The 15,631-nt window shown below is 45.5% G+C and overlaps 1 protein-coding gene across 5 annotated transcripts in view; it reads right to left on the bottom strand.

Annotated features, from left to right (window-relative positions):
- NADK (NAD kinase) overlaps window positions 1-15,631 on the bottom strand; it is a 54,429-nt gene that overhangs the window by 28,675 nt on the left and 10,123 nt on the right. For 3 of the 5 annotated variants that reach the window (XM_079987087.1, XM_079987086.1, XM_079987085.1), the window contains exon 3: window positions 1,166-1,249. In XM_079987087.1, coding sequence (XP_079843213.1) covers window positions 1,166-1,249 — 84 coding nt within the window. Of the gene's footprint in view, window positions 1-1,165; window positions 1,250-11,951; window positions 12,167-15,631 lie in introns of those variants that run through there. The other 2 variants (XM_079987088.1, XM_079987090.1) reach the window with 2 other exon arrangements.

Here is a 15,631-nt window from a genome sequence, read left to right as displayed (position 1 = left end):
GTTAATTATTTCCGATTGAAATTTTTCAATAAAAATTAACTAAAAACAACAACACATGATTATACAAGCATTAGAATATAAATACCCGTAATTATAATACGCCATAAAATGAATCCAATTAAAATACTAGAATATAAGTATCCATAACTAAGATGCAGTAAAACAACAGAACAATTAACACACCCCAAATTTTAATCTGATACAGTTTGGTAGGCTATGGCCTGGATTTAAGAACCCAAAAGTAGATTGCAAGGAAAGACCACAGTTGGACTGACATCTCTAGAAAGCTTTCTGAACCAGCTTTGCAGCAGAGCATCATCTGTTTACCACTGATGGCCGACACCTATTCCCAAAGAAACACCTGCTACCTTTTGAGAGATGGCCTCCTCCTCTATTGGATCAGAACCTGGGTGCCCTCAAAAGCCTTTGCACCTTGGCTGTCCATTTATGAAGATGCTACATCAAAACCTACTCATGCTTTACAAAGCAATAAAGCTCATGTAAATAGAACACCTCATGGTAAATTCAGGCAATACAGTGGTGCCTCGCAAGACGAAATTAATCCATTCCGTGAGGCTCTTCGTCTAGCGGTTTTTTCGTCTCGCGAAGCAAGCCCATTGACAGCTTAGCGGATTAGCGCTATTAGCGGTTTAGCGGCTTTTAGCGGATCAGCCGATAAGCGGCTTATCAGCGGATCAGCTGATAAGCGGCTTAGGGCTTAGGAAAAGGGGGGGAAAGGGGAAAAAACCCGCAGGAACTCGCAAGACATTTTCGTCTTGCGAAGCAGGCCCATAGGGAAATTCGTTTTGCGAAGTGCCTCCAAAACGGAAAACCCTTTCGTCTAGCGGGTTTTCCGTCTTGCGAGGCGTTCGTCTTGCGGGGCACCACTGTAATGGATTAATAATAATAATAATAATAATAATAATAATAATGGCCGAAGCAAACAAGCAATTCAATGGTAACGGCAAACACACAAGTACATCGGTATAACTCCATTTCAGCACAGCACCCTGTATTGCCATAAACGGGCAGCCAAATCTATGAATGAATGCAGCTGAAGAAGACACAAGTATGTATGGGAATGAATGAATATGTTTAATTATTTAACAGCAGAGAATCAGATGAATGGGATCAGGACCTTTCCCCCGAAGGTGGAATCACTTACATGATAGTTTTGGGATTCTGCAGCATGCAGGCTTTTGGTCCAAATGTGGTCACTGGGCATGGTCCGTGCAAGGAGCGCGTCCTCCTGAAAGAAGAAAGAGACAGTTTAGTTAAGTTGCTGGGTTATCTAAGGTTCTTGGAGAGACTTTTCAAAAAGAGGTGTGTGTTTTTTTAAGGCAACCCCAACTTCATGCACAAAAGCATCATTGATAATAAAACAGGATTCATATTCAACTATGGCCCTCGTTTCCTAAAAAGCATTTCTAAGATTCCTCAAATGGAGCTGAACTGAGTTCCCTGGTGCAGGATATGAGCTAGAGATGATAAATTGCTGGAAAAAGTCTATAATGATGTAAGTGGGAGCGGGAGACGTGAGGGAGTCCAAAGAAGCTTTGAAAATATGTTATGATACATGTCATATTGTTTATTATTTTTGCACCTTGTACTTAAAAAATCTCAATAAATATTTATTTAAAAAAAAGGATATGAGCTAGAAGCCCTGAAGCAGTAACAAGGGGGGCGGTGTTATTGTATCATGTCCCTTTACGAACTATGACAGCCTCCAGAGTGATTTGTGCAAGGGAAGGAAGCTTACAAATTGCATAATATGCAAACTGCATCTTGAATGACTAACAGACGCACTTCGCCTTAGCTATCCTACGTTTCCCTAGCACAAGTAAATCATTAACACACTCACACAGTCCGCCTGAATGGCATTATATCATTAGAGCTGGAGAGGGGCATTTCGTGCATTCGCAATGGTGAATCTTCCATGCTTAAGGGTTGTATCCAATGCTGGCCCCACTCAGAATAGATCCACTGAAGTTAATGGGCATGACTCACTTAGGTTCTTTGTTTCAATGGGCCTACTCTGAGTAGAACTTAGTTGGCTTGGTTTTTTAAACACAACATGATTGTGTTTTAAAATTATGAATCCACGACAATCCAAGTTCTGTGACAATCCCACTCCCCCCTTAAAAAATGCACTGCGTTTCGCACCCTGAATAAATTGAACCAATTTTGCATAATCTATTCTACCTAACTATATAAGGGATCATAGGGCTTGAAGCCTCCGCAAACTCTGGAAACTTTGTTCAGCAACTCCCCTTTCGGCTTCTGAGATTTCTGCTGGCATGGCTTGCACTCTTTCAAGCAAATCTTATGTGTTACCTAAGCGCTTGCCTGGTCACCACAGGCAACAAGAAACTGCTGGCTGGTGAATGAGCTGGCTGGTGGAGCAGGGGCAGGACAAAAAATGCAATGGGCTGCTGCAGCATGGAAAGAGCTTTCTGCCCCTCCTCTGCCAGCCTCCCTCCCCATCAGGCTGGTAAAAATAATTGTGGGCTAGTAACTTTGGCGGGACTCTTTTACAAGGCCCCCAATTGGGATAGAAACTTCCTTCTTCACTTTTTAAACCAGAAGCTCAAAAAGTGAGCTTCTAAAGTGCCACGAAACTGTGCCACGCATACAGGCTAGGAAGCAAAGCCAAATGCATAAGCTACTACATGCCTATGATAAAAAAAGAGGTAGTGTGGCAATACGGGTTTCTTTTATATATACAATTTTCTGCTACAGTCATAAACAGTAGCAACTTTTAAAACACACTGGAGGTACTAGGTTTCTGGTCACATTACCCATTTTCCTCTTTGAAATTGGAGGTAAGCCTATACCAAGGCAGCAGGGTGCTGCATTTATGCTGCAGTCCCCAGTAGAGCGGCATGATCTGAAGGTGGAAGAGCAGTTTGGTACAGGAGTCCTGCCACGGACAGCAAAATCCTCCAGCTTTTTTCTTCCTCTAACCCGCACCCCCCCATCCCTGCACTGAGCAGTAAAACTGAACACGGCATGAGATGGCGCCACAGCACTGTGGAACTTCCCGGCTGTTGCAAGCCAAGCAAAGCACAACACAGGAAATTCCAAAACACAGCGGAAGCCAGAATGTTTTCCCTCTAGCAGTTCTGGAGGGTGGTTTCCCACCCCTGGTTCTCCCAAGCAGCCCTGGTTGGGATGCTAATTAGTGAAAGGCAACTGCCGAGGGGTCAGGGGGAGCTCGTTGCGGTCTCCCACGTTTACGATGCAAACAGTGCTTTTGAGAGAGGTGGTGTGGATGCTGACAACCCCTTCCTCCATGAGTAGGCTTGGTGCCAGCAGTTGTCCAGCTCAGGAACTGGCCTTGGGAGGGCCCCCCCATGCCAGCCAGACTCAGCCGTGCTGCCATTCTCCACTTTCCCTGCAGTGCGGGCCCCTGGATGCTTCTCAGCAGTGATACTTTCGAACAGGGGCCAAGCCCCGCTCCCATCAACGGCAGGCGTTATCCATTTTTAAGCAATACAAAATGTAATGCTTACGCCCACAGATCTGTATATTTTACTGGTTCCATGGATCTGGGGGTGGGTAGATTTCACAGGACTAATGCTACACCTGCCCTGGTTGGCGGATCATCAGCACCATGTGAACGGCCCCCTAAAGTCTGGAACCAGCTCTGTCCAGAAGTATCTGTGCCAGCCTGCATTTTTGGTGTGTCCTTTTTGATGTGTTCAGCAATGTGACCCAGTGTGCTGAGTTTCTGGAGATTAAAATACCACCAAGAACGCCCTGTTGGAATGGTCCGACGCATCACTGCAAGAAATGCTCTTAGTTTTAACATTATTCAACCTAAGTTCTCTTAGGTACAACATTATTATACGCCACAAGCTCAGCCCTCAGAAATGCATGACTAACGCACTGTCACAAATCGGCCATCACAAGTTACTAGTCCTCCTGCCCACAACACACCTACGTGGCACAATGCAACAAGCTAAATAAGAGGGCTGGTCTTCTTTGGCTTCTCAGCCAGGCAGCCTGGAGGCAAATTCACTTTGGCAGGTGACCAGGGAAGTCTCAGAAATAAAAGCACACCTTCCTGATCACGTGGGGCAAACGAACATTGCCTCCAGAAAAGTGAGAAATGAATGCATGAATATAGACACCGCAGGACACACACACACACACACACACACACTCTTCAAATATCTAAAGGGCTATGATATGGAAGATGGCGCAAGCTTGCTTTCTCCTGCTCCTGAGACTAGGACCCGAACCAATGGGTTCATGTTACAAGACAGGAGATTCTGACTAAACATTGGAAGACCTTTCCAATGGCAAGAGCTGTTCAACAATGGGAAAGACTCCCAAGAGAGGTGGTGGACTCTCCTTCCTTTGAGGTTTTGAAGCAGAAGTTGGAAGGCCATCTGTCATGTATAATCTAGTTGAGATTCCTGCATTCCAGGGGGTTGGACATAGATGACCCTCACAGGCCCTTACAACTCTAGGATTCTATGAAAGTTTAAGACCACTCTCTACAAGGTCTCCTCCAGAAGTTGAGGCTCCAACTCCCATCATTCCCTACCACACTAATCATGCTAGCTGGGGCTGATGGGAGATGAAGTCCAACAACATTTAGAAGGCCCAAAGTCACACCCAGTGAGTTCCTTGGCCAAGTGGGGAATTGAACCACCATGGGCTTAGCCACCTCAGCTAGGCCAACAGTTTCCACTGCCATCCTCCAGGGCAAGGAAACTGGGCTGAGGAGAGCTGGAACTTGCTGAGCTCATGAAAGAGGCAAGTCTTCCCTTGCTAATGATTGGTAATGTAGGATACCACCTCTTAGAAAGACAGAAAGCCGAAACCACATAACATCGGCCTTGAAAGACCTACATTGGCTCCCAGTACATTTCCAAGCACAATTCAAAGTGTTGGTGCTGACCTTTAAAGCCCTAAACGGCCTCGGCCCGGTATACCTGAAGGAGTGTCTCCACCCCCATCCTTCTGCCCAGACACTGAGGTCCAGCACCGAGAGCCTTCTGGCAATTCTCTCACTGTGAGAAGCGAAGTTACAGGGAACCAGGCAGAGGGCCTTCTTGGTAGTGGCGCCCACCCTATGGAAACCCTCCCATCAGATGTCAAAGAAATAAACAACTATCTGATGCTTAGAAGACATCTGAAGGCAGCCCTGTTTAGGGAAGTTTTTAATGACTAATGTTTTAGTGTATTTTTAATCTTTTGTTGGAAGCTGCCCAGAGTGACTGGGGAAACCCAGCCAGATGGGCAGGGTACAAACAAACAAACAAATATAGTAAAAATAAAAGTAAAATAAAATCACAGACTAGGTAACTTTTGTGAGCTCATCTACAAGACTGCCTTAAAGCCCATGGTTCCTCTTCTAAAACACAATTTCCCCCCCTGAACAAAAATACAGATTCTCAGAGTATCGCGCGCTTCGTAATTGTTTCTAAATCAAAGCACAGATTCTCAAGAGTTCTGCATCCTTTAAAACTATCTTTTTCCCACCGAACAAAAGCATAGATTCTCAGAATGCTTTGTCCAGTAACAATATCTGCCCTTTGAAAATGTGAGCATGCCAACAAGCAGTGGCAACACAGCCACACTGCGGAACTCCCTGTCTATTGACATCAGGTAGATGCCTTCTTAGGCACCTGCTGAAAACATTTTTGTTTAGGCAAGGCTATCCAAACCTGTAGAATATTGACATGCTTTTAATCTCTTTTTAGCTCATTGATTTTAACCATTTAAAAAATGTTTTAAATAGTTGTTTTTATCTGTCCCCCCCCCCCATCATTGCGTTGCTTTATTCTTTCTGTAAACTGCTTTGAGGTTTTATTATGATCAAGTGGTATATAAATCTTGTTCAATAAATAAAACCTGGTCATAAGGTAAAATCGCGTTACCGCCATTACAGGATGTAAAAACATTTTTTCTTAATCACTGATGAAAGCAGTAGCATCATTATTTCTAATCACCACCCAAGGAAGATCATCAGAGATTACTCCTTAGGTAACAGTGGCATGGTTATGGCTTCTGAGTATTTATAGCAATAACCATGTCATCATTACTTAAGCAGTAATCCCCATCATCACGGGTACCTAGAACAGTGACTAAACAGTCCCATGAACTTTAGCAACTTCAATTCGACTCTGCCTGCATCCTCATCTCGACATTCATGTATTGCCACAGCCCAAATGACCTCCAGATTCAGAGCCAGTGTAGTGGTTAGAGTGTGAGACTAAGACGTAGGAGAACCAGGGTTGCAATACCCACTTGGCCATGAAGCCCACTGGGTGGCTTTGGCCCAGCCACTGCCTCTTAGCCTAACCGACCTCACAGAATTATTAGTGGATGCAGCACTGTGAGAATCTATGCTTTCCTATGGGGGGGGGGAGTTTTAGAACAGGGACAATGGGCTTTAAGGCAGCTGTGTAAATAAGCTCACAAACGTTACCTAGTCTGTGATTTTATCTTTTTTTAAAAAAATAATATTTATTCAGATTTTCAAAGATACAAAAAGATAAAAAAGTAAAAACATAAAAAAGCCAAAAAGTACATAACAGAAAAAAGAATAAAAAAGACAAAAAAGAAAAATCCAAATTCAAATTGCGTCATCTCTTTAACTTGTTTCTTGGACCTCCTCACACCTCCCTTTTTTGTATTCTAGTTTATTCATTATTTCAGCAAATTCTTCCCATATTTCTCAATTTTTGTTTAAATAGTTTATCATACCAATCTATCTTTATTTAACATTGATTTCATTAACCTTATTTTACTTTCAAAATCGTAAAATTGCAAAATTAGCCATAATTATATTTAACTCCTTCAAGCCTTTCTGCTAAAGCCAATTAATTCCTTTCCAGCACATTCTGATATTTCATTAGTATTACACTAATTCCAAAAACAGAAATATATATATAAAAGTTCTCTTCTTGTTTTATCCAACGTCCCTTCTTCCTGGTTTCGGGTTGTGTCAGTCCTTTCTACCCATTACATCATGTCCATCAATCTGGTGTTCTAATGTCCGAGGCTCTCAAGTCACTTCTATGCCCCCTCTGCAGATTTTCTTGTTCTTGTTTGTAATCGCACACCTCCTTGTCCCTTGTTGGGTTCTTTCGTAGTTTCTTCTCTTCCTCCTTGGGGAGTGGGTCTCCGGGGGATTTCACGCAGTGGTAATCTCCATTTTCTTTCATCAGGTTATTCCATTCCCCACAGTCCCACTCCCCTGTGGTAATTTTGTAATCCGAAAGGTAGTTGATCCAGAAGTAGTTAGCTTGTTTCACAGTCCCACCAGAGGTAAAGACATCCTTAACTCCAAAAACTTGCAGACACTCTCCAAATTCAGTCTTCCAATGTTGCGGCTTTTGGTCATGCAAGACTTTGGGTCTCTCCCTTTGTATCTTTTGAGGTACAGTCACTGCCTCTCCCATCTTCATCTGCCCTTGGACTTGTCTTGTTGAGTCAAATTCCTGAGTTGGTTGTTTTGAGATTTCTTTGTCTTCGTTTCCTGTCAGTTCATATTTTCTAGCTACAGCAGCCATAAAATCCACCTTTCCATTTAACAAGTTCATTTTCTCGTGCAGCTGCTGGAGCATAGCATTCACTCTGCCAAGGGCAGAGGGTAAGACTTCCTCCCCGCTCATTTCTGTTCAAGGTCAAGTATCTGGTCTCACACTGATTTTCCCAACTGTTATGTCTTCCCTGTGAACTGCAGCAAAGGAACTGACAGACTCCCTCTAGAGGACACAGTTTCTATTTAACATCCATCTTTAAAATGTATCCAACAAAAGGAAATTTACTTTCGATTTTCAAATACTTTGTTTCCTTACAATAAAAAAGAGCAGATAGCAGCATTGAAGTTAATTTGTTTCTCTTTAATTTCTATTAGTCACAAATGTTCCAGTTTCAATTGATGGGCATCTCCAAAAATTTCTGTTCTGACATCCCGTCCCCAGGTTTGGGGCGATGGAAACTTATATTCCTTTGCTCTCTCTCTGCAGGATTAGGCTGTCAAAGTTTTTTCCCCCCTTAACTCCTGCTGTCAAGAGGGTTTTGGTAATTATAGGTGCAGGAAATTTCGATTTTAAAGTCGATTTTCCAGGCTATTTAGCTTGTACGATCTTTGCTTTAGTCTGTTTACAAAAAGTGGAAGGCAGACTTCCTGTTTAGACCTTCCCGCTTCGTTGCCTAATTCATAAAATTTTCTTACTCAATTCTTCCGTTTTTACTCACGGGTACTTGTTTAGGGTCCAATTGTCATCAGGAAAAAGTTAGCGCTCTCCGGCGATGGCTGCGCGGCTTCCCTCCGTGAAAGTAGCAGTCGGTTCGATGCACCGCGCTGCTCACCCCACTTCGCTCAGGAGCCCCAAAAAGGGGTTCCCTGCGAGTAGGGGAGGCGCTCCTGGTGCTCTGCCGAACCCCACGTTCCCAGGCTTCTTCCACCTGGGATTTCTAGCGGGTCCCCGCCTTCGCCGCGGCGGGAAGACCCAATTTCCACGGAGCCCGTTCCTCCGGTCGGAGGAACTCCGCCATTCGCCGATGGCGCTAACCCGGAAGTCTCCTAGTCTGTGATTTTATCTTATTTTTACTAGCTTTGTAAGAATAAAGGACGCGGGTGGCACTGTGGGTATCCCTAGGCCCTCAGCGCCTAGGGCTTGCCAATCGTATGGTCAGCAGTTCGAATCCCCACGGCGGGGTGAGCTCCCGTCTTTCGGTCCCAGCTCCTGCCCACCTAGCAATTCGAAAGCACACCTAAAGGCAAGTAGATAAATAGGTACCACTTTATAGCGGGAAGGTAAACAGCGTTTCCGTGTGCTGTGCTGGTGCCGGCTCGCCAGAGCAGCTTCGTCACGCTGGCCACGTGACCCGGAAGTGTCTCCAGACAGCGCTGGCCCCCGGCCTCTTAAGTGAGATGGGCACACAACCCTAGAGTTGGACACAACTGGCCCGTACGGGCAGGGGTACCTTTACCTTTACCTAAGAGCTGAGCAAGTTCTAGCTCTCCTCAGCCCAGTTTGTTTACTCTGAAGGATGGCAGTGGAAGCTATTGGCCTAACAGGGGTGGCTAAGCCAGCGGTGTAGTGGCTAGCGTTTCACTAGGACCTGGGTTCAAATCCCCACTTGGATATGAACCTCCCTGCATGATACTTTGGGCCAACTGCCAACTCTCTGCCTAACCTACCTGCTGTTTTTGATAGGCTTGCTTGTTTTTTCATATATATATATATGTGTGTGTGTGTGTGTGTGTGTGTGTTTGTGTGTGTGTGCGCGCGCGCGCGCTCACTGTATGTTTTTAGTTGTCGCTGTAAGCCACCGTTGGAGAAAGGAGAACTTAACAATACATAAATAACTTTGGCCCATTAATTTCAATGGTTTATTCTGGGTAGGATTTAGCTGAATATGAAGTGTTTACTGCTTTAAAGTCTGTTTTTATTGCTATGTTTAAATGAATATTTTATACTGTTTTATGCTGAAAACCATCAAGTGACAAGGTACATCGTCACACATCCATAAAAGGGAACAGTGCTAAAGTAACAGGCCCTCACGTCTCTCAACAGCTAAACTGAAGTGCATCTATATGTACCCTAACTCTGCACAGAAGCAACTGTTCCAAGATGCGGTTTAAGACCTGCAGGGTTTTGTCCTGGGCCTGTTGTTGTTCAATGTCTTTAAAGACGATTTGGATGAAGTAATAGAGAGGGTGCTCATCAAATTTGCAAATGACACCAAACTGGAAGAGATAGCTAATGCCACAGAAGACACAATAGGGATTCAAAATGACTTTAACGGATTGGAGAAATCACAAAATGAATTTCAACAGGGACAAATGCAAAATTCTGCACTTAGATTGGAAGAACCAGCTGCACAAATATAAGATGGGGAACACCTGGATTCAGCGGCGGAACTAGCTGCTCAGGCACCCGGAGTGGTGCACATGCCGTGCACCTGGGGGTCAGGGCGAGCCACCCAGGGGGGCAATCGGCACGTCAATCGGCACCCATTGGGGCCAACGGCCTGGTGATCAGCAACCAGGGGGGCGATCGGCACGGTGATCGGCACCCATTGGGTGTGATTGGCGTCCAGGGGGACGATTGGCACCCATTGGGGGCGATCAGTGCGGTGATCGGCACCCTTTGGGGGAGATTGGCACCCAGGGGGGCAATTGGTGCAGCGATTGGTCCCAGGGGGGCGGCACGGCGATCCGCCCAGGGGGGATTTTGTCCCCGCCATGGATGACACCTGGGGTGGCCTGCCCCCACCGTCCCCCCTTCCTACGCCCCTGCCTGAATTGTCAATAGTACATGTGAAAAGTATCTAGGGGTCGTAGTAGACCACAAGTTGAGCATGAGTCAACAGTGTGATGCAGCAGCAAAAAACAGCTAATGCACTTCCAGGCTGCAGCAGCAGCAGCAGTATAGTGTCCGGATCAAGGGAAGTAATTGTACCGCTCTATTCTGCCTTGGTCAGGCCACACCTGGAGTAGTGTGTTCAGTGACAAGCTGGAACGTGTGCACAGGAGGGCGACCAAGATGACCAAGGGTCTGGAAAACAAAGCCTTATGAGATATGGTTGAAGGAGCTGGGGATGTTTAGCCTGAAAAAGAGGAGACTGGCTGGAGATATGATAGCCATCTTAAGAGCTGTCACATGGAGGAAGGAGCAAGCTTGTTTTCTCCTACTCTGGAGTGTAGGACTCGAAGCAATGTCTTCAAGTTACAAGAAAGGAGATTCCATCTAAACATCAGGAAGAACCTTTTGACAGTAAGAGCTGTTTTGACCCTGGAGCTGACTTCCTCAGGAGGTGGTGGACTACCTTTCTTGGGAGGTTTTAAAGCAGAAGCTGGATGGCCATATGTCTTGGGTGCTTTGGTTACGATTCCTGCATTGCAGAGAGTTGGACTAGATGACCCTCAGTGTCCCTTTCCAACTCTACAATTCTATGAAACGTGGGTTCACTCATGCCAGGACGAAGGCTAAGTCTGGCAACCTGCAATTCAGGTACTAAAGGAAAGACACAAGTCGTGTCACCTCAAGGCAAAAAGAGAAACAGATTCTTTTGCAAGGTGCCAGCTAGCAAGATTCACCTAGATTTAATGTACTGGGTGTTGCAAAGGTGGCTAAGCTGGTTTGATTAGGACAAATCAGATCATTTTTTTAAAAAAACCATCCTGCTACTCCCTTCCGCCCCAACAAGACAGCAGGAGCACCTTTCTATTACCTTTTACAAGAGAGACCAGAAGCTAAGGGGCAAATAACTAAATAATTAACCCAAGAGTGAAGGCAGGCCACAATCTCTTTCCTGATCCCTCTCCAAGTATAAGGTTATATTCAAGTTAGGCAACTAAGGCTGCAATTGTAAAACACTCTTACTAGGGAGAAGTGTCATTAAACACAGTGAGTGAGACTTACTTTCAAGGTAAACAAGACACTCCCTTATCTAGCCACCTCCTACACCCTCAGCTGCAACCACAAATTTCAGTACTGCCTTTCACCCACTTGCAGTTTCTCCTATCTACTTTTCTGTTCCTTTTTCCCCACGTAAAGGAAGACATTTGGAGCAAGCCAGCCAGATGCCAATTTCTACCTTAAAGAGCATCAACCTGGTTACATTGGTTGGGGAAAAATACCTTCTACAACCAGCACTGCAGAACCCTGGAGAGTATATGCACACATGTGCACACAAACCCTTCTTCCCCTAGATTAGTGGTTTTCAGCAAGTGGAATTCAGCTGATGACCAGATTGCACCTAAAATGGGTTGCACCAACAGTATTGTCCTCCCCTTTTCCTTCTCTAAAGTATGATAAGTGGGGAGACAAAGGAAGAAGAAAGGAGAACCAAAGACAAGAGGAAAACAAAGAGGGTAGCACAAAGGTGGATGTGCTAAAAAGTTAAGAGTTGATATGTTGCAAGGCTATGGCCCACAAACAATTAAGATTTCCACCCTAAGAGATCCAAGCTTCAACTTGCCTTCATTTAAGCGCTAAGCTCCACATTGCAGCCATCGTCTATCACTCTAGAGAGAGAATTCTACCTGCTAAGCAACTCCATGGTCTCAAGCTGTACAGAGGTGACAGGCAGGCAGGCAGGCACTCTGGCGATCAAGCAAGCAGCACCTTCCTTTCTTGTGATGACAACCCGGGCAATGATCCCTGCACAGATTACCAGCAGTCCCAGTTGTCCACGTGACAAGCTTTCACAGCCATTAAGTCTGGCAAATCAGATAGAAAATGGGCAGCACTTGCATACTGTGGAGCAACAAGCAATCTCTGGTGAGTTACCTTTGCACCATCATTAGTCACCGTACAGCTGAAACCACAAAAAGCTACTTCAAGAGACCACACAACTGTTGGTTCTGTTTAATGGGGAAACAAAACTGCCTGCTATTAAAAAAACTTTCCAGCTGTCATTTTAAGAAATATAGAATTCCTGATGCCTCATTTGAATGCAGTGAGATAGACTTTATCTTTAAGCTCATTATTATTGTTGTTATGAGTGTGTGGGTGTGAGTGTGCCAGACCCCTCCCTGGATCCAGCAAATGTTAAAATCTAATTGTTATAAGATGGGACGCGGGTGGCGCTGTGGGCAAAAGCCTCAGCGCCTAGGGCTTGCTGATCGAAAGGTCGGCGGTTCGAATCCCCACGGCAGGGTGCGCTCCCGTTGCTCGGTCCCAGCGCCTGCCAACCTAGCAGTTCGAAAGCACCCCTGGGTGCAAGTAGATAAATAGGGACCGCTTACTGGCGGGAAGGTAAACGGCGTTTCCGTGTGCTGCGCTGGCTCGCCAGATGCAGCTTTGTCATGCTGGTCACATGACCCGGAAGTGTCTCCGGACAGCGCTGGCCCCCGGCCTATAGAATGAGATGGGCGCACAACCCTAGAGTCTGTCTAGACTGGCCCGTACGGGCAGGGGTACCTTTACCTTTACTAATTGTTATAAGAAAAAAACTGCTCCTTTTCCCTTATGGGGTACCCAAGAGCCCAGGGGCCAACCAGAGAATATTGAGAAGCAAAGCAGCTAGCAAGCCTGATCTTTATTAACTGCTGCAACAGGGTGCTCACTCACCACATGCAGGAGGGAGGAGGAAACCAGAGCAATGGTAGGCTAGCCCGTTACAAAGACTTTTGAAATTGCCCACCCATACATCATACATACATCACAGAAGGGGCCATCCACAGCAGAATCCTGACTGGCAGGAAACCTGTTGATGAGTTTACTTGGAGAGCCTGGCCATTCTTTTGTGATGGTAAATACTTAATTCCTGTGTCCAGGTCACAGGCTCACCCTATTCATACCCAAATGTGCCCTTAAGGCAGGATTTGTGAGCACAGAGACAATGGGAAGGCTTTTTCCATTTCCATCCAAACAGCAGAGGAATATTTGAGGTCACGGGGAGAGTCAAAATGACTTCAGTATTATTTTCCTGTACTGTTTCAGATATGTGGTTTATATATTTATGTATGTGTTTGCCTGGTACATTTATTTTATATCTTAGACCTATAATTCTCATAACACGAATCAATCCTTCTAATTCCTGGATCCAGCACAGATTCAACTGCTGGAATAGCTAGGCCAGCCTGGTAAAGGTAAAGGTAAAGGTACCTCTGACCATTAGGTCCAGTCGCGGACACTCTGGGGTTGCAGCGCTCATCTCGCTCTATTGGCCAAGGGAGCCGGTGTTTGTCTGCAGACAGCTTCCGGGTCATGTGGCCAGCATGACTAAGCCGCTTCTGGTGAACCAGAGTAGCACATGGAAATGCCGTTTATCTTCCCGCCAGAGCGGTACCTATTTATCTACTTACACTTTGACATGCTTTCGAACTGCTAGGTGGGCAGGAGCTGGGACCGAACAATGGGAGCCCACTCCGTCACGGGGATTCGAACTGCCGAACTTCTGATCAGCAGGTCCTAGGTTCAGTGGTTTAGACCACAGCACCACCCGCGTCCTGGTAATGGCCCACTAAAGGTAACTGCTTAAGGGAACAAAGGGAGTGGCTCTGTATCAGAGGGCGAATGGGTGGGCCTCCCTCCCTGCCACGGGGGGCGGATTAAATCAGCCAACCCCCTGAAATGGACTTTGGACATGACTGCCATAGACTGAACCTGGGACTTTCTGCATACAAAGCAGATGCTCTACCACTGAGCTACAGTGGTTTTTTACAACCTTCTTTTCCTGGTTGTATGTCTTGGCGAAAAGCTGTTTTCCATCCCGGCTGTCTGAGAACAAGTTGGTAGGCTTCTGTCATGTGTGTGTGTGTGTGTGTGTGTGTGTGTAGGTCATCACAAAATTATAAAGCTGTATTAAAAAAATCAAGGGGGAGATGCCACAGGATACTTACCCCTTCCCTTTGGTGTCTCCCCTCCTGGGGTACCATTAGGGGGCAAGAACTGCACTCCCATGAAAGTGGGAGAGAGATGGTGGAAGGACTATACACTTTAGAAGGACTTTATACAGTTTAGATAGCCTGCTACTGATTTGCCCGCTCACTTATTTTTCAGAAGGCTGTTGTTACGATATACTGCTTTAGATATGCTGCTTTATAGTTGCACCCAACAAAAAGAGGTAATAAGTGATGTTATTGCACTCCAGATTGACAGGACGATACTGTGTAAAAGTTGACAATGCTGCTTAGTAAGTATGCATTACGTGACTAGTGTATTACATTCACTGCTTATTACTATTAATTTTAACTTTTAATTGTTTTGCTATATAAGGCTATTATGTTGTGCACTGTCACACACCGTTCGTTATGGTCTAAGTTCTAGGCCACTTTGTGGTCTTTTGACAAAGGGTACTGCGGGGTGAACCAACTTTTCTCCAATGCTATTTAACACCTATAGGACCAACCACTCAGAGCAGTCATTAGGAGATTTATTTATTTTTTTGGCAAGGTGCCAGAAATATGCTGATGACATCCAGTTCTATTTCTGGGCAACATCTGAATCAGGAGAGGCTGTGCATGACCTGAACTGGGGCTTGTCTGCAGTGAAGAGCTGGGTGGCGGAGGCTCTGTGGGTAACTGGTTTCCCAGATTTGGAAGTTGGGAAGTTTGCGTATCCTGAATAGGTATGTAGTTTTTTTGGGGGGGCGTCCTCCTAGATTCAGCATTGTCACTTGGGACACACATTGTCTCAAACAGCAAGGAGCACATATTGCCACCTATGGTTAGTATGCCTATCCTGGATGGGGATAGCCTGACCACTATGATACATACATTGGCACCTTCCAATTAGATTCTCATAATGAGCTCTATATGGGGCTACCATTGAGGCCTGGAAACTTCAGCTGGTGCAAACTGCAGCAGCTACGATACTGACCTGGAGCCTCTTGTCATGCATATGTGTTGAAAGAACCAGTGTTGAAAGAACTGCACAGACTGCCTGTTAGCCTATTGAGCCATCCAATATTTTGTTATGAACATATAAAGCTTTGAACAACTTGGGACCAGATTACCTAAAGGACAGGCTTCCCTGATACCGGCTGAGTAGATCACAAAGGTAATCAGAGGCCTTGCTAAGCCATGACCTACAGAGACATCTGACAGAAGCATGTAGGCAGGGCCTTCTTTGTGGTGGTCCCTTACTTCTGGAATGCCTTCCTCTCCATTATTCAGGAGGCACGAACTATTGGATGCCTTCATTGTTTA

The sequence above is a fragment of the Podarcis cretensis genome, assembly GCF_951804945.1.
Source record: "Podarcis cretensis genome assembly, chromosome: 8".
Classification (NCBI taxonomy): Eukaryota; Metazoa; Chordata; class Lepidosauria; order Squamata; family Lacertidae; genus Podarcis; species Podarcis cretensis.
Note: the sequence above shows the minus strand (reverse complement) of the source record. Positions and strands in the feature narration are given on the sequence as shown.